At 40.7% G+C, this 23,415-nt stretch overlaps 1 protein-coding gene across 1 annotated transcript; it reads right to left on the bottom strand.

Moving 5' to 3' along the window:
• Positions 1 to 1,632: 1,632 nt before the first annotated feature.
• cfap221 (cilia and flagella associated protein 221) lies at positions 1,633 to 23,308 on the bottom strand. Its single transcript, XM_071517901.1, has 24 exons — positions 23,176 to 23,308; positions 22,681 to 22,781; positions 21,943 to 22,029; positions 21,750 to 21,845; positions 20,986 to 21,086; positions 20,673 to 20,776; positions 19,177 to 19,336; positions 16,634 to 16,763; positions 15,727 to 15,856; positions 15,362 to 15,473; positions 14,972 to 15,059; positions 13,383 to 13,472; positions 12,668 to 12,763; positions 10,241 to 10,350; positions 9,854 to 9,923; positions 9,241 to 9,321; positions 8,851 to 8,958; positions 8,172 to 8,354; positions 7,940 to 8,025; positions 7,413 to 7,485; positions 7,053 to 7,153; positions 3,281 to 3,373; positions 2,698 to 2,805; positions 1,633 to 1,768 (listed from the first exon to the last, which is right to left on the bottom strand). The coding sequence occupies exons 1-24, from the start codon at positions 23,306 to 23,308 to the stop codon at positions 1,633 to 1,635; spliced, it is 2,577 nt and encodes an 858-aa protein (XP_071374002.1).
• Between the last annotated feature and the right edge of the window lie 107 nt (positions 23,309 to 23,415).

Raw genomic sequence — 23,415 nt, 5'->3', positions numbered from 1 at the left:
CTCAGAAATAAACATAATTCTGCACAGTCAGACTACTTTGTCACTGAACTTTTATTTATTACATCGTGGTTGTATCGCATGGTGAAGCCCATATCGCGAATTGTATCGTGAGATAAGCGGATCATCCCATCCCTACTTATTATCAAATGTTTACTATTGTTCTAGCTGTAACTAATTATGTAGCTACTGTCTGTCTTTTCCAGAAGTCCCTTGCAGAAAAGATCCTTGATCCTTGAAGACTAAGATGCTTAAATAAACAAAAACAGAATTATATCAAAGTTAATAATACCGAGTGTTTCTCATTTGTAAAGTTTTTGAGCTGCAGTGAAGGCAAGACCAGCGTCCTTTGTAAAGCACCCTCTACTGTCATCTCAATGTATTCTGACAGTCAGCAGTATGGCTACGGGCCGTCGAATTCCCATATGGGTTCAACCCAATGTCTAAGCGCTGTGACCTCTTTGTGGACATGCAAATATATCCAAAAAGAATCTGCCTGCATGTGTGTGTGTGTGTGTGTGTGTGTGTGCATGCCCGAAAGTGTGCACCTCTCACTGTCAAAGAGGGTGCAAATGGGCAAATACTGTACTTTTCAAAAGTACACTGCCATGGAGTAAGTACACACACACTCAAGGACAAACAAACTGAGAAGTCCCCTCTAATGGCAGGACGCACAGAGTTGGAGCTCCCTCTAGAGGTGAGAGCAGACACACACTGTAGCTGGCTGGACTCCATCCCAGTCAATTCACAGCAAGTCAGCTCTTTTGAAAATTCAATTCTGACCTAAGCAGCTTTTTTTTTTACTACCAAATAAATAAGGATAGGCCTTTAAATATTGCATTGCTGTGTCTAACAGGCCTAACTGTTAAAATAATATCACCCAATCCCTGGGGAGCTGACAAATCACTGATCTTAAAAGGGGAATACCACCCAAAATAAAAATCCACCTTACTCTTTTGACCTAGGCCATTACAATTAGCATTTATGAACATGAATATCTCTCCCAAAACCAGAATCGAGACTCCAGTCTGTCATGTCATATCAGAGGAATAGAATGGGAATGACTTCATTGCATTTATGGCATTTCTTAGCATTTAAATTACAAAGGTGCAAATGTATTTAAGTGTCAAGCAGAGATCAAGTCGGACACTGCTGTTTGAATCATAATACAATTTAATAGCAACAAGCATTGCCTGCTGCTCAATGACATTGCAGTCGGCCATCGACTGTAAGATACACTACAGTATAAACAGCTGAATTATAATGTTTAATTGCATACGGTTGTCAGTAATGCGTTGTAGCTTGTTTGAATATAGCTGCGCTTATATATAGATCTGTGTGGGTGCAGGGATAATGAATTTCCAGTCGCATCGGTAATTTTGAGTGGGTGGGAGGGTGGCTTATAGGTGGGTGAGAGAGGGACCATTTTTATATTTTGCATAAGTGGGAGGGAAACCAAGTTTTGAGTCTCACGCGGGTGAGCAGGGTGGGTATCTCGCTTATTTTATAGTCCTGTGTGGGCGTGGGCGTAGCCACCATGCAGGTTTTTATGTGTTGGTACGTGCGTGTAAGGAGGGTACTTTAGTAGGATAGTGTGTGCATGTGTGTGTGTGTATATGTGAGAGGGAGCATAGCTTATTCACAGTCCTCTCCGGGTGATGGGGGAGTTCTGTACATGGCCCTCAGTTGCTTCAGTTCGGCCATCACTCTTTTTCCCATCTGGTTAACCTCAGACCTGTAGGTCGCCTCCATCTGACACTCCCTCTGCTGCCTGTGGAGGACAGATTTCAGCTTGACCCATAGAAATATATAGGAATAAAAAAACAACCTTAAAATGTGGGGAAAGGTGGTTGTGATGATCATAAGACATCACAACCAAAAATCAGTTGTACTTTCAGAAAAAAGCATTAATTGCATTAATTAATTCTAGCGACTGATAATGTAATAACTGACAGACAATATAATAACTTGAAATGTCCAAAATGTAACAAAATGTCCCTTTAAATTAGTTGAAAACGTACAAAAAACTGTTAATAAACTCCCAGATAATGTAATAAAATCACATTACTACATCTAAATGATGATGTAATAATAGTGACAAATAATGCAACAGTTCCTAAGGATAAAGAGAATGTGATAACTTTGGTTGTTGTAATGCAATATTATTGCATTATCCAGGAATTTATTACATTAACATCAAAACAAAAAAGGACAAAGTTGAAAAAAACACCAATACATTCATTGCCCATTCTGAAAAGCACATGCATGTATGTCTGTATGTATGTATGTATGTGCATGTGTATGTGTGTGTACGTGTGTATGTGTGTGTGTGTGTGTCTCCATTTGAACATTCATGTTATGTATTGTGTCAGAGGGAATCTTTATGCAAAGTAAGCATTTCATTGTGCCTTGTTACACACAACAGTAAACTTGATCTCTTTACTCTCTACTCGATAGTGAATCTATTAGTAAACCTTGTCTTAGAAACATGCAAATTAAATTATCATGCTGCTAGTGTTCTACTATATTGCCTTGCTGAAATAACCTAACCCCCCCCCCCCCACCCCCGAACCCAATTACTTTGCATCGAAATCCGGAAGGGCACAGCTTCATTCTCAACGTTAATTGAGTCCCTATTTAAATTTGTTGTTGTTGTTGTTGTTGTTGTTGTTGTTGTTGTTGTTGTTGTTGTGCTCTCACCTGGCAGTCATTCCTGTGTTGAGGTTGCTGTTGGAGAGAAGGGCTTCCCCAGACAGGAATTCTGCTCTGATCATCTCTGGTGTCAGCTGGACTCCTGACTCTTCAGACCTGCACACACACACACACACACACACACACACTGAGTGCGAGGGCAGTGACCTTTAAACCTAAATACAAGAGGCACTTGAACTGCTGAATGTACCGCCATAATCACCATGTTATATTAAACATAACCAGCTATACTAATGAGGTCATTCATTAAGCTAAAAACATTTCTATGTCAACATACCTGTCTATACAAAACACATGGCTGGTATTAATATGAACTCTGTATCTTATAGCATTAAGGACTTATCGTAGTTCATTAATATGCTAATTTATGCAGCAAAGTGCTCCAAACTCTAATCAGATCATCTACTCTAAAGGGGGAACCTGTGGTGCGAGAATGAAGTTTCTATCATGAATTGTTCTTGAGTTATTGTGTTCAGAAGAATGAGTTACACACCACACACCATGGTGGCGGGACATAAAAACCCCAAAAGCTTCTAATACAAAGATACTGCGTGAATGAATATGTGCTTACAGTTTATCCACAAGTCCTGCCAGATCATCAGGAAGGCTGGCGAGAGGAGGAGGAGCCGTGAGGGGAAGTATATCCGTGCTGTAGTCCACAGACCTAGGAGACACACACACACATACACACTGCTTTGTGCCCCGCAGAACCAGACCAAACATTACCGAATAGAGATAATGGTCGGATCTCTCATCCATCTTGGTTGGATGGAAGGATTGCCGAGGGTTGTTTGAAATTTTGGTTTGAACAGGGATGATAGAAGTGCTCCTGAGTAAAGGTTGACACCACTTAAGGGGAAACTAGGCCTGGGTAGAATTAAAACACTGACAATGAGAAGGTTTGCAATTCAGGCAGGATGCTATATGAACTCAGCACATGAATTTCAGGTTTTTTGAGCTATATAATAGTATACAACATAGGAGTCAATAAATAACGCTAAATGAGCCTGTGATCACTGCATTTGGTCACAATATTCCTCTATAATATAGATAGAAAACTGCCGAGCGTTACAGACTCATTCATTGTTACCATTTTACAGCTTGTTGGGAGCTGAGACATGACACAGTCCTTTCTCTCTCTCACGCATACATAATTAAACACGCGCTTCTCTCCCTCTCTCGATGTCTAGCTCACGCTCTCTTTCTCTGTTACAGCCACCTGAAATAAATCAGAGTGTTTGCGTCTGCGAGACGACCAGACGCTGGCGTTGTGGATGTTGGAGGGACTGTCTTGAATTTAAAAAAGAAGAAGGCGTCTACCAGATCTATCGGTGTGAGAAAGAGAAGAGAAAGACGGAGATGATGAAGCAGCGCAGGGAAGTTGAGGAGAAACAGGAGCTGGACAGGAAGGTGAGGAGAGAGAGGGAGTTGATTAACTTTGCCACTTTAACGCCGGGACTTAAATCGGCTTTTAAGAGGAAACCGCATCACGCGAGGCCAGCCGGTATTCTTTGTGACAGGGTGAAGTGTTCAGCGCACCGCAAATAGACCAGGATAGCCGTGTGCTGTGTTCACCGATACAGTACATCAAAATATAATAATTTATTCAATGTCCATTTAGGCTACACATTGAATAAGTCATTATTTCTCTGTGTAAGTGAAGGGGGCGTGGAGGTCTCTTCTCCTCCATATGGCCTAGATACAGTGTGTATGCACAGAAAGCATTTAGCTGGTGTGATGTAGTGCTACAGCACTGTGGGTACACACTGGAACTCTTTCATGACCTTAAAAAGGGCTGCAGACTGGAACATTTCTACCTCCCAGACCCTTCCCTTTTCATATTATATTCACTGCAAAAAATATACATCCTAATGAGTCATTTTGTTTAATTCTGGGTCTTAAAATTGTACTTTTTCTCAAAACAAATTGAAAAAAATCTGCCAATGGGGTGAGAAAATATCACTTTCCAATGCACTTTCCAATGCATTGTCCCCTGTTTTGGGAATTTTCGTGAAACAAGAGACAATAAAATACCTTAGATACCTTGAAATAAGGCAGATCACTCCACTACTACAAGAAAAATACTGAAAACATAGAGTTTTTGCATCGTTATGGCGAATATGGTGAATTCCAGGTTTCAAAACCTGAAGGAGAAACATAATCTTGACGATCAAGATTTTGTTTAGGGATTTACAAAGGAAAGAGGAGCTGAGATGATCAAGGTTATAACCTCTACAACCACTGCACACAAAGAGAACAGACCTACAGCAATCTTGGATCTTTCTCAAGATCTAATGGGATGCAGAGTAAACTCAACTCTCTACATAAAAGCTAACTGGGAATCAGAAACAGATACAACTTATATCCACCAACTCCACCAACAAAAAGGAGTTCTACTGGAAAAGTAGACAATTGTACATACAGCAACCTGGCAGTTGTTTGCGGTTATCTGGACACTTGGACAGGATGTGGGCTGTATACACATACTTTGGAACGGTCTGAAGACATATGCTTTGTGACAACAATGTCTGTAAGGTGCTGAATGGAGTCCCAGGTTATGAAATACCCAAGAGTTATACTGTGCTGTATCCTGGTAATACAACAGAGGAAATAGAGGAGATACATATCTTGTGAAGGTATTACTTGAAGAGTAAGAAGAAGGAAATGATGGGAAAATGGTATCAAATGGATTCCCCTACTGAGGAATGAAAGATGGATAGATAGCTGTATGCAGTTACGTAATTTGCATAGATCTATATGCTATAGAGAATTATATATCTAAATGTGTTAGAGCCAACAAAGATGTCTGATTTACAATATAACTATATACTGTAGAAATGCAATAAAGTGTAATAATAAAAACACTAATGAGACAAGTAATACTGTTGCTACTATGATTACTAGCACCACTACTAACCACCACTACTACTAAGAAAATTAATATAATACTATCATTAAGATCTAATCATATATATTGAGCCGGTGTCTTATGAGCCTTTCCAATAAATCCTAATCAATAATGGACCTCAGCACCTCACAACACCACACAATCAGAGCTTGAAGTGTTGATCAATGTGTATTTCCCCTATTCCCTTTTCAAAATGAGATTTAATCTCTTGGGCCTGTGCCTACATCACAGCCTTACTAGTAGATTAATAACATAGTGCAGTGTTTTCTCTACAGACATTCAGTAATGATGGTCCCACTGTGTAAGAAAAACTAATAATGTTAAAGATGCATCATCCAATCTTAGTGACCACAAATAATTACTAGATATAGGAACAACGTTTACAACTGATTGGCCCTTATATCATTCTATACCCACCCACATGGTAAATAGCTGATGTCTGAGCCTTAAAACATTGTGGTGGTGTAGGATTATATACTGTAGTATCATGGCATCACAGCACTGTCTGAGAAAAACAGAGACTTCCACCTCCCACATATTCTTACCAGAGGGTGTTGCTGCCCATGCATTCAGAAGCAACATTGTTTACACTGCTTCATTCCTCCAGTACATCTCAGCTATATATCAAGAGGTCCAAGGTCAATGACTGTCTAACAGGATGTGCTTGTAAAAAATGTCAGAAATGTGCAGATTGCTACAGAGTAAATAGCTTCAGAACATATCAGTTATGTTACTTATCAGTTACTGATGTTACCCATCAGTGAGATACACACTCCACACCTGTCATTTTATATACTGCATGAAAAATGCTACTTTTAACCATGATGGTAGAAGCCGGGGCGGCAGTAGTGGTCTAATGGTTAGAAGAGAGGCTTGTGACCGGAGGGTCACCGGTTCAAATTCCTCGAGCGGCTGGGAAAATCTGGATGGGGGAATTGAAGGAGACCCACTCTCCCCTCTGTAAACAAGCACTATCAAGGTACTTGTTATCCCCAGCTGCTCTGGTTGGAGCTTCTCAGCGGCCAACTGCACGAGAATAGGGTTTTACTTGGGAACTTCCAGGTGAATATAACCTTCACTTTCAACTCCTGGGCGGTTGCAGTCAATAACAATGTGTTCTTTCTTATTCATCTTGCCTGGTTCAACAAAAATCGAAAAATGGCACTGGTACTGCTTGATAGTGTATGCAGTGGTGTAGTGGTAAAAATTTATTGATCAATGTCATAGGTGGGTAAACTATTTTAGGCGGTTGTATCCTCCACTACATCCCTGACTATATGTGTATGTGTGTGTGTTAAGTTGTGAGTGTGTCAAAGGCCATTAACCTCACAGCTCTCATGATGAGGCAGCTCTACCACAGCCCAGCTATCACACACAAGCCTCAATTTTCCTTAGCAGAGCATGAATTCAAATCCTATTGTAGGTTTTGGCCTACCTGCGCGGGGCCCAGTCACTGGTGAGAGTGGGTTGGTTGGACAGACAGTTCAAGGTGACCGAATCAAAATTCTTCCATGTCATGACTCCTTTGATAACTTCCTGTTGTTGGTCAGGAAAAAAAGACACCATATCCGCATCAGGAGTTGGTTTTGCAAAATTACCTTAGGATGAAGACCATCCTTGAGTTTTGACTTAAGGGAATAATTCATGTTTCAAAGATGCCTATTTGAATTAACACAAATTTCAGATTTTTAACGTAATCAATAACCAAAACACTGGAGCATGCGTTTTTTGGATAGACTGAAAGCTCTCTGTAGAAAAATACTCCCAAACTGGAAAGTCTCACAAACAAAATTACCTTGCGGTCCAGAAACTTCTTCTGAGTGTTTGGGGTCTTGATGCCATGCACATTGCTTTCGGGGATGGTATACCTGCATAGAGAACACACTCTTATATTCCTACTGAGTATCTAGGTATGGTCAGAGGATGATTCACTGAACTGAACTGAGAGAGAATTTTACCCCAAATCAATGAGATTCTTTCCAAATCACCTGCAAACACTGACATTCTGAGGCATTTTACAGTAAGTAAAAAGTTTATATTTAGTGCTATCAAACTTCATCACAGAACTTGAGAAAATCTTCTTTTTTTACAAATCATGTTTGTTCTTTACTGAGAAGTATCTACTTAATAAAAGGAAGTACAAGTTCTATTATTGTAAAAATGTAACTATTAATCTTCACACTGCGTTTCACAGCTGCAAATTTTCATATAACTTCCATAGTCCTCCTCTCATAATCAGGGAGAACCAAATCACCATGAATGTGCAATGGGATGTTATTTTTAAGAGAGCTGATCAATGAAAATAGAGACCGTTGTTGTTACCTGGGCAGAGGGCAGAGGTGGAACTCCAAATCGCTCTCCAGATATTTAGGAGTTGGTTTGTAGGTCTGCAGACCTGGAGCTGGGTTCTAGAACACAGTGTGGTGAGAAAAACACAGAAACATGGGTTTAAAATACTAGTTTAATTATACTGTCACACTGAAATGCACTGTGTATTGTGGGGAAACAACATTTACTTTGGATAAATAAAGACAAAACATAGGAAAAGCCTTACAAAGATCCTGAGTGGGTTTGCTGGAGCAGGTGTGAGCAGAGCTTCCGGGGCAGTGAAGGTCAGGCTGGCGGCCTCCTTCGCTTCCATCTCCTCCTCTTCTTCCTCACGCTGCTTTTCCTCCCCAGCTCGGGGCCCCACCGATCCAGGAGACGGGGCTCGGATCACCTTGGGTAACAGCTCATCCTGAAAGGGGACAACACAGTGAGATAAATAAAGGAAGAGATGGATGAATGGATGGGTACATAAATAGTAATGAATGAGCAAACAAATAATGCAAAGTAGGGAGTGTAAGGGGGAGCTCCCCTTGCTTTTTCAATGAGCTTGAACTCTTCTACAAAGACGAGAAGAAAGAGAAATTAAAGATAAATTAGATAGATTCTTAAATCCAGATGGGCTAAGTTGGTAAAGAAATAAGTAGCCTTTGGTTTTTACCTTGATTTTGCTGGTTATTATATGCATTTGAATGTGAAAATGTCTGATTTAGTGGGACTTTATCCCAGGCATCAAGGCAATAAAAACCAGAATATTTGAAAGTGTATGTAGACTTTCCATATCCACTGTATGTGGTTGAGAAATTGACAGCTAAGGAATGAATGAATGAATGAATGAATGAATGAATGAATGAATAACTGACTATTACGTTGGCTAAATCTGTATTCTATTGGTGCTGTGTGGTTACCGGTGCTCCAGTGCGAAGCGGTCTGGCCAAGCTAGCGGGGATATAGGTGTTAAATGCCTCCCAGGCCGACAGAGGCTGGTAGCCCATCAGCTTATAGTGCTGGGGAACCTAGAGTACCAAAACAATAACAATACATGATAGGGTTATAATGGTAATAGTAAGATATAACAATAACATGAGCAGGGCACAGAGGAAGCTCATTTATCCACCTAGGAGCCACTCCGAAATGCATTGACATACATTGAAATACGAGACCACAACTTGTTCAAAACAAAACACATAAATACAATACATACATTGTTACATTCTCTACTCATTATGCCCGTTATGTAGACCAGCTGATTTATAAGTGTCATGTTCGGTCGGCCAGGTGTTGCTGTAAGTACGTACTTGGAGCTTGAAGAAGGGAATATGTGTTTTCACAGTCACATCAACTGGCTCCACAGGCACTGCGGCCAAATTACTAGGAACCTAGAAAGATCAAAGAGACAAATGGCGTTATTTGTTCACTCGCACACCTCTATTGACAGAGATACAAGGGCTCTTTAGAAGGCCTTTCTTCTGGAGGGGCATCAGGAAAATGAAAGACATTTAATCAAAGCACTGGAAACTGAGCATCCTCTTTGATTCCACTGTTACATCAAAGACTTCTTTTGAGGGAAATTATGAATGAGAATTTTTCCATGTGCAGGTCAATAAGCAGCGCTCCCCTTTTCAATGGTTTAATGGTCTAATCTATTTCGGCCTCCATTTAGGTAGTTTGGGGTGTGAATTCAATAGGCTTTAATAAGACAAATTGGTTTGCACGGAAAAGCTCAGTAAAGTTTTTCTCTCACAGGCTGCTAATTACATGTAATTACCATTAATGGGTAGGTACAATTCAAGATCCTCCAATGGAACTAGCAACCTACAATCTGCAGCAGGCTGTAATCATAAGGATTACTTTAATTAATGTCTCCCTTATTTTTAAAGTGCGGCGTTTGCAGGTGTGCGGTGTACCTACCAGTTGGTCGGCTTCGTCAGAAAAAGTGGGAAAAGAGAATGGAAGAACTTTGTCCGGCGAGATCTTCAGACCGCACGACTTCCCTTCCTCCTCCACTGAGAAAGAGGAAAACATCGAATAAAAAATGCAAAGGTGAGAAAACACAAAACATGATGTGAAAAGTGAAGTCAAACAGAACAATTTTAGGGGTCAGTGAGCAAATGTTGCCGTATTCAAACGTATGATTACATGCACACACAGCACCATAAATAGGCCTAAGCCCAGGGCATGCATGTATGTTCCGGGAACCTCATAATAACCTGAGGGGATTTCATTTGAATTTTACCTCTAGGAATTCATTTAAACATGCATTACCGACATGACGTGAAGAGAGTATTTCTGAGTCCTGAGATCATAATAGAGTCAAAACCTTTCTGTGCCGTGGGCGGGTTCTTCATACCGTCTGCCAGTTTCTTCAAACAGGCCAGTCTCCGATTCATGCGACAGCGGATCACAACCTGGAAGGGACAGAAGTGTGTGGTACGGTACTGTTTTACCTTTATTGTTGATTCACACCCACCCGCTGTAGCCTTGGAAGTGATGCCAGGAAGAAATACTGTACTACATCGACTTTTTGAAGTATTCTTTTTTAGCAGGCAAAACAAAACCAAGTCATGCTTGCAGGAAGTACTATATAGCCACAAACTTGTAACTCCCACACAGTAAGTCTTTGTTATTCCCAATGGGTACATGCTTAGAGAGTTGTACAATGCTCCTATTTTAGTAGCGTACGGTCCTAAAGATAAATACTGGCTACCTAGATATTGAACCCTTGCCAGTCTGACTACCTAGATAAGCTTTCGGAAACCTTAAAAGCAACTGAAGACATTCTAAATAACATTAAAGTTACGTAACAATGGGACAAACATATTTGAAAGCCCATTTGGGTGTTTACTACATGGATGTTTGGACCTTTTTTGCTACTCTCGTAGTATTGTGCAACAACAAGAAGACAGTAAAACATGTGTGTCAGTCAAAAATAGCTGCATCCATACTTGAACACCAACCCATAAGGTAGCCAACTTAGTGCTCAGCAATAGTGAGACTGCCACCTAATCATGCCTCTGCTAAAAAGTGTGCTATGTCTATGGGGTTGAACAGTGGCTAGTCTTTCTATAGTGTAAGGTTTGTGCTCCATCCATTACAAAAACTCTGGCGTGCTGACTGTGATTAGCTGTTAAAGTATGACAAACAGACATTTCTCATTGACATGCTGCTATCAAATCAATAGCAAGGACGCATTCTAATGTTAAGCAAAAAAATCTGGTTATGACAGCAGCCATAATTATCTCATCTGAGTTGTCATTTTGGACAAAATGGGAGTTTTTGCATCAGAATGGCCGTGCATCTCTTAATTCCTCTCCAGTTTCAAAAATAACAGTGAGGAAAAAATAAAAAATGGCCCCTTTAACCCCATGTCAGTAACATTACCAGTGTTAGGGGTTAGATTCCCACTATAGGGCCACCCATACATGCCCGGATCATGCCACCTATGGGCCCAGGGAAAGCACTTTCTATTAAATTTATGAATGAATGATTTGTGAAACTGATTTTATAATATAGCCTTAGCTGCATGTAGTCTCGACCATTTCCTTCTCCATCTCATGTTTATTCCATATTCCATTTATGCATGCAAGTAATTTACCCATGTAATTAGAGTCTTGGTCAGCATGCGGGCTGAATTAAGGCAGCAGGACTGCCAGAATGGTCTCTGCCCAAACTCTCCCTCCACTAATGTATATTGGGGCCCTGCATGTTTCTGGGCCTGGAATCCTTTTCATTTAAAATCGAGCCAGCATGGACACATATTCCAACTGACATTAATGAGATACTGCAAATTCATCTTCATGCAAACGCAGTACTGCCAATCTTCTGGTGCCCTGCCTTGCACCCATACTGAAAATGTATGCACTCATTACATAGAGGTTACACAACATAGCCCCGTCAAAATTATTTTGACAATGATATATTTAAAGAAAATCTCACAAATTGTACAGTTAAATTGCTATTTTAAAAAAACCCTCCTTAGGTCTCATTCTATTTATTTTCCCAGCATAGAAATATTAAAGGGCTCTAACCCTTGACCCTGATCTTTGCACGCTTTTATTTTTGGCTGCTTGTCATTTTTGGTGGTCTAGGAACTGAAGCTTGTTCTGCTGTTGCACTCATTGAAAGTCGCTCTGGATAAGAGCTTCAGCGAAATGTCTAAAATGTCTAAAATTTGAAATGTTTACCATTTTACACTTTATTTGGATAGCATCTCTACAGACTGTAACCCTAACCCTGACCTTAGCCTAAACCTAAACCCAACCCTAGTCTGACCCAATTTCTACCATTAACACCAACTCTAAGATTAACCCTAGCCCAGACTACTTTTTACACATTTATGAGTATCACATGAAACTCAGTAGACTTTTTAGTGACACATTATAGTCACTTGATAGGAAGTTGAGTATCAACATTGGACTATCCAAATAAAGTGTGACCCATTTACTCTACTACACTACACTAAGGCGCAAAGTCAGCTAACTGCCTTCACTGGACTGCACCCAGCAAAATAATCCATACCGTAAAGAATATGACTTACGTTTAGTGAGGGGAATTTACACGTGGCTGCACTGAACGGACTGAGCTGGAGGGACAGTAGCCCAGTTCTACTGAGGAGAGGTGGAGGCGGGGGGGGAGTGTGTGTGATGTGTTTGTACATCGAAGCAAATGCTCATGCATGTGTGCATTGGTACATGTGCCTCGGTGAGTTTACATGGATGTGTGTACCTTGCGTGCAGCCTGCTGGCACAGTCTGAGGGCTCTGCGCCTCAGCTCCAGCTGAAAACTGGAGTGAAGCTGAAAGGACGGGCTTCCCTCCAGGGCCTGGAAGAGGTTAAACAGACACTCATTGCTTACTTGTGCTCATTTGGCATCTCTGATGAATTTATATTGAGTGCATATGAAGAGGACCACCAAGTGAAGTTCAAATGTAGGTTCGGGAGGTCAGCTTAGAGTATTCAAATGGCATTGGATGAGAGGATAGTGAAAGTGAGTGTTAGATTGAGTTGAATTGTAGGGTAGTTTGACCAGTTTGATGTCAACTCAAGGCCATCAAGTGTGAGGTTATATAGCGTCATTCCCTGTACAGAAAACTTCGATTTGAACATGAACTCTTCAGTTATCAAAGCAAAAGGTGCTCCTGTCAAATATTAATCAGCATCACTCCCACAAGTTTCGTAAAAATTCCATCAGTGGTATCTGAGATATTGACACCACGATAACAGCTAAGAATAGCCACATCCATTCAAGTGAATATAGATATGTTGGACAGCAACCTTTTGAAAATAACTTACATAAACCGTTCTGTATTCATGGTGGGAAGACCTTGTGTTTCACGTTATCAGAGAGGCAAGCTGCGTGAAATGTGAAAGTTGTCAATCTAACTGGGAAATGATTCTCAACAAACACACAAAACACCACTGTTTGGAAACTTGATGTTTACCTGTCCCGCTTCACAAAGCACCCGTCTGGTGGAAAGTTTAGGTGGTCCGGTGGCAAAGTCCTCCTTCTGCCTGACTGCTCCCTTCTTAACCTAGACCAACAACAAGAGCAGATAGCGCAGTATAAGGGGAATATCATTGCACATGGAATAACTGCTGCGAGGTACCCATAGGCATTACTAATAGAGACATAGCATGTTCCATAGCATGTTGAATTTGTTATTTGTTATATATGACTAAGAAGAAGAATATTGCAAATTCTAAACTGATAATTTTGACTTATTATCATTGTACTGACAAGGCAAAAAAAGACAGAAAACTGTTTTTAGATTTTGGGCACAGACACACTCACTGATCTAAATGCTAACACGGCTCAGCTGTCAAGCCTCAGTCATGTTTGGTCTCATTTTTGAGTATCTCCAACTGATTTGGATAAAGGGATAATGAACTCAAGTTATTTCTTTTTGGTGCTGACTCATCATCACAGTGCAATATAGATTTGATATCAAAGGTGCTACAAGTAGCATTTCAACATTAATAAATCATTACCACGTTAATTTTGAGACATTAGTACAACTACTGTAAACAAATGAGACCATCACAGAGAAGATTGGCAGCCTCTACTGGCGTCTACACTGCTTAAGGTCTAACTTAAGGTCACTGTCCCAATAGTTATGCAAGTGACTGTACCAAGATAATATATATGGGTGATGAAAAGATCATGTCTCATAACTGTAAACCATATGACTGTGATGCAAACAGAAGTTGGGTTATTTAAGCTCTGGCCTGGATTCAACATTCCAAGCACAATACAAGAAGAGAAACCAAAATAATTGCTCTCCCCTACCATAAAAACAACAGAGTTCCCATAAAATATCACATTGTGGTGATATGAGCCTGTAAACGGCCAGTGTAGGGAAGAGAATCAGTGTGTGTGTGTGTGTGTGTGTGTGTGTGTGCGTGTGAGTGTGTGTGTGTGCGTGCATTATAAACAGTGAAATTGGAGAGGAGATGGAGGAGGAAGTACTGTTAAGTGTCTGTGAGAGTTCTGTCAACTATTCAACTAACTTTTCTGAGGAAACACACACACACACACACACACACACACACACACAGACGCTCATATTTCACTACTGATGCTACTCTGGCTGTGGTTGCATATTTCCTTGGTGGGTCTCAATAAAATCAATCATATAGACAACTAGATTTTTTTATAGGATGCATTGAAAATCACAGTGTGGATCCAATCCTGCTGCAACTGAATCCGATTACAACATCGGTATGCATTCAGTGTCTCAGAGTGAGAACGCTGGTCCAGCATAAGTGATCAGTCATCACTCATCCAGCAAATGTCATGTTTAATCAAATGGCAAAACTGACCTAAAAGCCTCTCATGAAATGGTCTAGTGCAACAAAGCCGGAATAATCTATTCTGTTATGAACATTTATGAGGGTGGTCCGGTCAAACCTCCATCTGAATTTGGAATATATTCAGGATGAAAAATGTGGTTAAAGAGATTTAGTACCACTCTGTTACACAGTCGTGTGCAGGAATTTATAAATATAAGCAACTTGAAGTGAAAAATCGTACCGTATATTCATGCAGAGCTATCTCTCTCTCCTCCAATACCCGCTTCTTGCTTTCCTCTGACATGGCGTCCTTACCCAGGTGAACTTGCCTGAATGAAAAAAAAAAAAGTTGTTATTTTGTTTTCTTTAAATCGAATAGGTTTAGCGCTGTAAGTAGGCCTTAAAGTACATGAGGACAAAAGCAAACACAACAGCAACAACAAAATCAATACGGGTAACTAAGGAATCCTGATGGGTAAAAATCCAACAAAGGAAAGACTGGAAATGATTTGGATGGAACAGAAATGGATGGAAGTCGTTTGAATGAGAGCAATCTAAGGAACACATTTTTCGATGAAGGAAAACTGAAAACTTTATGCCATTCAAAGAGTGAAATTTCAGTATAACCTACCATCTGAGGTGGTTGGCTCTCTCTTCCTTGACATCCCGCTGAACCTTTTTCATAAAGAAGGCCTCCTTTATCTGTCTGTTCTGCAGACCCACCATGCTGCTACAGGATATGGCTAAAATAAAGGGGACAACAGCAAAATATTACATACGAGGCAATAAAACACAGGGTTACAGATATGGAGGGTTGGTTAGGGAGGAGTAACAGCGGTTTGTTTGGAATAAATAGAAGATATGCAGGAGTTCACACACAGTTCATATATGTGACAGTACAACAAGTGATGTATGGCATGTGATATGCATGTGGGTCAGAGGTGCAGGTCATCAATCTCCATGACAACTGGATGAGTGAAATCAATGGGTTGCTACCTTCCCTCAGGTCTTTAGAGCTGAGTTTATCGATGTCTTTGATCAGCATCTTGGCCACTCCAGCAGGGGTAGAGACATCCACCGCAGGCCTCAGACCAGGCTTCGCTCCAGCAGCCTGATCTCTCACAGTCTGGAGTAAATAACAGGAACATTTTAAAACAGAGGATAAAACAGACATCCAGTGCTTATTCTGTGTTTATTCAGCAGCGGTGCTCCACCGCCGCAAGAAAATTACCAGCATTACTAGAGAAAATGTGAACGTACAGTTGTGATGTCTACCATTAATGGCTTTATTATGATGATAAAGTAGCAATTGTTTTTAGCACTGCAACCTGCACAAGTTCCATAACTGGGATGAAAACAAGGGCAGATGTGGAACCAAAACTAAAACTGCTCCCAAATGAAATCAGGTTGTTGACTGTGAGTTTTAGTGAGGTAAAAAAAAAAAAAAAAGCCAAAAAAGCTGCATGAAATAAAAAATCATGTTGAAGGAAAATTAGGCACTCTTCTTCCTTTATCAAAAGTGAAATTGACTTAATTTAGGTGAGAGACTCATCGTGCCACTTAAAAAAAAGACATAAAAAATATTGATGAAGGAGGGAGAGAGCCTCTAATTACTATATTTAGCATGACTGTGAACTCAATAACCCCTCCACTGAGTACCAACTAACCACTATTTTACTACTTTTCAAAGTAGGCTATTAGATACTCTGTGAAACATAACTATCTGTGATTGATCAGTCATGACTGACACAGTAACCCCTCGATTTGACCATTTGACAGTCAAGTAATGAAAAAATAACTATAACCTAGAATTTTTGTCTGATGTATAGCATACTGAATAGGTTCTGCACGGAGGAAATTTGAGCAAATATAAATGCTCTATATGTAAAGCCAGATACAGTACCTTAGATTTGTCAGTCTTCTTGGTTGACCTGTGCTTGGTCTTACTCAAGGGAGGCACTTGGGAGGCGGGTGACGGCCCTCTGTACTCTGCAGCCACCACTTCCCCATGACCGAGCTCTCTTTCCAGCTGACTACGATGCAAAAAAAATAAACACGACAGAGTAAAACCTGCATGATGGAAATTGTGCCCATTAATAACCCACCAAAACAGATTTATGTACATCCATCACTATATAATGCTAATTTGATTGCGACTAAGCCCTTCTGTGCCAAAAGAACAGCAGGTTGCACTGAAGTTGAGCAGTAAATATTACAGTTGTCCAACGGAACAGAAACAGTGGGTACCAAAAATCAGCATGACGATGAACTCTATAGCAGTGTTTATTGTCTGTGTTTTGGGTTGTGGGTAATTTTGGTTCTGGATCAGTACTAGTTGCAGTCTAAGAATAGTTCTAATTGGATATTTATATCATGATATATGGACAGTTGGGGAGGTGGGGGGTGGCAGGTGGCAGGGAGGCTGAGCAATGAGCTCACATAATGAATTTTCATTGTATTTACATTTTTCTGGCTGCCGGGGCAGTTTTTCAGCTGTGGCTATATAAATGTAAAAAAAAAAAACACTGATTCACCTCCATATAAGTCCCCTATATCCTCTATCCATCTGGCTGTAGTACTACAGCCACTACTGCATCCTATTCTTTCTGCAGTGTTGGATAACAGACAATAATGTGGTAGCACAAAACTCGTGTCTCTAAAACAATTGCTTGTAAGACTACTCTTTGCACCTTTTGACTGCTAGGAATTTGACTTTTCAAAACTTTTCAAAACAACGTCACTCATGGCATAAAAATATGGGACTTCTACGCTGGATACAGAAGTTGGACTAAACACATCCAAGCCACATATTTTTAGATTGTGTGTGAACCAAATCTAAATAGCATTTTTGTTTGTTTGCTGTTATGACGCTAGTCAGTTGGACATTTACATATTTGGTTGTCTCTCTTGTCAGTCAGACACTAAAATTGTAAGAACTGATAATTTTGCAATGCTAACAGGCATAATGTTAAACATCTGTTGTTTTTCCAATTTAGAAACCGGCAGACTTTCCGCTTTATTCAGATATTGAGACTCAAGCCTTTGAAGAATACTTTGACATGTTGAATATTAGTCTGTTACTTTTCTTTATCAGGCTCATCACAGTACTCGGAACATATTTATGTTCTGGCATCTCAAATAACAACAAAAAAACAGCATGCTAGTATTGCTAGCAAACTCATTCAAACCAATTAAGTACTGATAAACATAAACTAACATGTTAGCTTGCAGCTAGCTCTCAACCCACTGCTTTCTTTCTAACATTCTTTAGAAGCAATCTCAACAATGTCTTTTACCCCACAATATGACAAGTTAAGTGTTTGGGAAAAGTGTTTGGTATAGAAGTTTGGTAAAGACCATTTAAAGTGCCACAGTCACACAATCAGTCAGTGAAGGTTAGAAACTATGGGCAATGCAATACAGCAGCCAAGCCGCTCAGATATTAAGATTAACATCTGTTTGTATTAAAAATAGCCTATATCTATGTCAGATAAGTAGTGCAGCAGGGGACGCTCAGCAACATCCCAGTGTCAGGCATCGGTTCAAGCTGGAAAAACACTGGCCTGGCGCACATCTCTTCATCTTTCTCTTGCACATATCTCATCTTTTTATTTGGTTCCACCGCAGGGAACAACAAACAGGGAGAGAATGTTTTATATGCTAAACATCCATCGGCAGGCATATCCATCTTGATATCACTGCACCAGCTACCGAGCTATTTTCATGAATTATTAACTTCTGGCCGAGATAACACCAAGACAGTGGAGTGGATGGAGCCACTGCTGTGTGATGGATAGCACCCGCTTTCTCATGGGAACAGAATTAAACATTAGGTTTTATACTGGCTGAACAACAAGAGCCAACTTCTAATCAGTGCAGGGCCATTTTCACTACAGTGGGTGTATGTTTTCACCCCTGAATTAACCATCTAGTTAGTTTGTTAGTTTGCTAAACTGTATCAACCTGAGAGCCTGTTATCGTTATCTAACAGTAAGAAGCTGTTATTATTCAGAGGGATTTCTTTGCTGCTCAGGAGGACTAATCCAGGAAAACGAGCTATTTATTAGCTCATCCAAGATTAAACTATAACCTGAGCACTAGGTGAGTTAGTTACATACAGTAGTAAGAGCAAGAGAGTGAGAGGTTCTCCATTCGAGAATAAGCAAGAGTTGCTCCCCTTACTCAAAATGCAGCATGCATTGCATTTTGGACTATTGAGGCTACAGTTGGTGGAGAAATTGGTATCTTTGTCACTTTTACAATGGATTTCTCCCTGTGTGATTGTTGAATGTCGGTGCAAAATGTTGAGTCTAGAAAGAAGCAGAGACTGACACCAAAACCTGACGTTGGTGTACCGTTGATGTTTTAGATAGCTCAAACATTTTCCCGTTATCAAACTCCATTGTAGCTGAGTTCCGCCACTAACTGATAAAGTGTTCTTATTACCTGATGGCGAGGTGAGGGGCGGAGCTCCCAGTGATGGTGCAGAGGTAGGGTTTGGTGTTGAACTGAGAGATGACCAGCTGGATGGTGACTTGACAAGTCTCGTACTGGAAAGGACTGAAGGTCACCACGATCTCCACCTTACCATTGGCTGGTATAACACCTGGAACAACAAAGATAAATGAATAGGAATGTGCGAGTGTGTGTGTATGTGTGTGTGTGTGTGTGTGTGTGTGTGTGTGTGTGTGTGCGCCTCTGGCTTGTGTAAGCTATACAGCCAAAGATTGTGGTAACAGTGACGATAGATTCATCTCCTTTGTTGCGAACTGAATACTCTTGTTGTAATGCCTTCAAATCCAATATACTAGTTACATACTTGTGAGTCTATTAAGGACTTAACTGACATCTGGTAGGCTAAAAAATTGTTGATAATAAGACCAAAAATATAATCCAGCGCTAAAATGTTTGGCCAAGATGATTTTAAGGCGGGCTATTTCTTATTTTCAGTTTCTTGTCATTTCATATTCACTTGTATTTGTTTTTAAAACAAGTTTTTATAGTGCAGAATGAAAGATTTCTATAGGATTTGGGCACATTTTTGAGAACTAAGGTCCTAGATTACCAGTAATTGTGTTAAAAGAAATACAACAGAGAAAACCTGTAAAACGATACGTACTACTGATGAGGTACAGGATTATTTTAGATTGTTATAATGTCTTTCTCTTACACATGTCTGTTTTAGTACAACTGTCAATTGCTGTGGGACTCAATGATTTTATATTTTTGCCTGTATTTCTTGTATAGCGGCCGGTGTTTGTTGCGTTTGTGGAGTGGATAAAAAAGAAAAAAAGCATAATAAAACAAGTGCTTAAAACGAGAAACTCAAGTGTATCTCTTATTCACATTCCGGGGTTGTGCCAAGTTTAGCGTTGCAGCTGTCGATGGCATCCCGAGTGCCGGTTCCGGCGTGTGTTATGATGCTTCCCAGACGATGGATACTGCTTAGCGTCAGTCTGGAGAAAGCTGTGGAAAACTGGAGGCATCTCTCCAGCTCTGCAGTGACTTATTTCGTACGCAACACACGCCGGTCTAAAGTTCTGAGACAACACAGCTTACCTGCTCATCTGATGGGTTATGAGCTAAATCTGGCAGGCTGGCTGAGTAATATCAATGGAAAAACACAACTTTGTTTGTCTATTTCACCTTAAAGGCAGACCGATTTTGAATTGTAGTCTGTTAGTTTTCTTTTTCAGACTCAGGGGAAACTGGGGGAAATAATAGGGGAAAAAGTTTCTATTGTCAGTTCAAATTACAAAAAAAAAAGCATTATAGCATTGTTAGCATTCCTCATTCAAAACAGTGGGTACTAAAACTGTTTCTGCCATTTCCCATAATGTGACAAAATACACTCACACAATCAAAAGCCAAGTCAAATTCTGAATTTATCAATGAACCATTTTTGATGCTGTGTAAAAGTGATTTCTTGGAGCGGCTCCTACCTGCGAGGGGCCAGACGGAGAAGGCCATGTGGGACTGGATAACGTACACCTGAAACTCAAAGTCAATGGGACAGCTGCAGCTCAGGGGAATGGCACGGCTGACACTGGGGAGACAAAAACAATTTTATTTATTTTTTTAGGATCTGACACCAACGGGTGGATGGATAGATGCTTGGTTGGACGTATGGACGGATACAGAAAGAGACAAGGCAAGCTCTCAAGCAGATATGTTTTCCGAAAAGCAGGAGGCGCCGGTCGCAGTTCTCCACACACACACACCCACACACACACCCACACACACACACACACACACCTCTGTCCCAGTGGTATGGCTGGTAGGTCGATATGAGGAGGGATGTGCAGGTCATCGATGATGGGGTAAGCATGAACCGGCACTAACAGGTTCTCCTCTCCCTGAGAAGAGGGGTGAATGAGCAAAAGAGAGGGAAAAAGAGAGAGAGAAGAAACAAAGAGATAACAGAGGTTTCCAAGTAAACATGGGGATACATCATCAAATGTAAGTTAAAGCAGAATAATAGCTGGGCAATATAATGATTCGCTTCAATAAACAAAGCCTGGGCTTCAAGGTAAAGTCTTAGACCGATGACCTTTTAAATTTTTATTTTCATACTTAGAAGAATCATCTCAATCGCCAGAAGAGGAGCAATGAAGAGACCTCAAAGTAAATGCACTAGCGTTTGCAAGTGTGTGTGTAAACACAGGAAAACCTCTCTTGAGATGGGAAGTTGAGCCTGCTTGCCCAAGATTTGCATTATTTGCCTTCACCCAAAAATTAAAAAGATAATGCTTGGTTTTCACTCTTTACTCTGCACTACTTTATCTTATTAGGTTATTTATTGTAGTTGTTTTGGACCGACCACCCCTAATGTACTGGCTTATTCTACTGTTGCATTCATTGTAAGTCACTCTGAATAAGAGCTTTCACTAAATACCTAAAATGTAGCTCTAACTGTGAAACTAACAGTATTAATTTGCAAAGCTTGCACACAGCAGCTGACCTCCAGCCAAACAGCAGCAAGACAAACAGTGAAATAAAAACTCTGCTGGATCCCAAACCTTGCAGTGAACCCGAATGCAGTCGTAGAAGTAACGCCACTCGTCGGGACAGAACTGGACCTTCACTGTGTAGGCGAGGCCCGGGATGAGCCGACACTAGAGAGAAAACAGATGACAGAGCGAAGTGGAATCACAAGTGGGATCATAATGTTATATTCATGTCAGTAATCAGCGGTCGGAAAAAAAAAAATACCTTTTTTGTATATGTGGTTTGGAAGTACTTGGTTTGGGTGGGGATGATATGAATATTCATGACTTCAGACGAGATGTTGATTAGTTTCTGAGGGAGAGGAGAGAATAGATTAATTCATTTCCAGCGTATTGGGCACAGTTGAGGAAATCCAAAGCATCTCCATATTCTCGTATGCTTACATCCGGCCTACAGCTAGCTGGCTAGATGGGGTGAAGTCAGGTCCTATTCTGTTGAATCAAATAAAGCCTCCATAGAATCCAAATGAGATGAATTTAAGATAGGATTACAATAATTTCAATAATTTATTGCAGCGGACCTATGGGCCTGTTTCTGGTGGGGCGTGATTTTGTTGAGCTTTGGCTCCAGTATAGGGCAAATGTATGGCTTGGGCTGAAAACACATAACAAGAAGCCCTGATTTAATGCATATGGAGCTAGAAGGAGATAGAAAAATACATGCTACCTGCTACCTGAACTGACTGAACCCAAGCTGAGCAGAACAACCCTTGTCATATATAAAAATTCCATAATATAGACAGATGGATGATGTCTTTATGAACAGGATGGGCACAATTCAGCCTGTACTACTTTTCCAATTTAGCCGTTGTTTGGAAGACTTGCTCTATTCGAATTCACTTTCACTACATTCACCATCCAACGCAGCCTGTGAATGGAAAATCGTAACCGCTGGTGGGAAAACCTCAACAGGATATTTAAACTGCAGCAGTACGTCGCTCACCAGGATCTTCAGGTAATCCTTCCCCAGCTCAAACCCACTGAAGTGCAGCACAGACGGCTCTGCTTGGATCAGGCTGTTGCTTTTCAGTTTGGCATAGATTTCTAGGAAGGAAAAACAAAAAAACAATGATTGAATATAATAAGATGAGTTAGTAACAGAAAAGTGGAAGTCGAGGTAGTATGTTGTATTCTTTATAGCCAATAAGTAAAAACATCCAATAGTACACTCCAATACCAAGCACACCATGTAATATGTCTGTAATCCCATTAAAGCAACTGGATTTTCTGCCTTTTTCACATAGGGTGAAAGATCACTCTAATGGAGAAAAATGAATAAGCCTATACCCCCTGTCATTTTTGACAAATGACAGCAAGCTACCATGTGATACTTTTTTGATCCAGTGGGGAAATTCAGCTGATGCCTTAGGTTTAATACTCTGAAGCAGTATCAGTGCATCCCTAGCAGCAGGTCACAGAGAACACGGCTGATATCTACTTGATTCCAGGAGGTGATTGGGGACGCTGGCTCTGCTCCTGCTCTCCTCCACCAGCTGGCCCAGAGGCAGAGGGGTCCTCCTCCTCCTGAGGGGCTCTGACAGGCTCTGCGGGGCAGAGAGGGCCACCTCCATCCCGGCTAGAGGTCAGCGGCGGCTCCCCCACAGAGAAATGACAGAGCGCTGGAGGAGAAGCAAGGGAGGCAGTGTGTTGAGTCGTATTAGTTGTATTTGTGAGCCTT

This window comes from Centroberyx affinis, unplaced genomic scaffold, assembly GCF_046629955.1.
Source record: "Centroberyx affinis isolate AG114_WGS23_722 - 3 ecotype Tasmania unplaced genomic scaffold, CSIRO-AGI_Caff_v1 ptg000538l_1, whole genome shotgun sequence".
In the NCBI taxonomy this organism is placed as follows: Eukaryota; Metazoa; Chordata; class Actinopteri; order Beryciformes; family Berycidae; genus Centroberyx; species Centroberyx affinis.
Note: the sequence above shows the minus strand (reverse complement) of the source record. Positions and strands in the feature narration are given on the sequence as shown.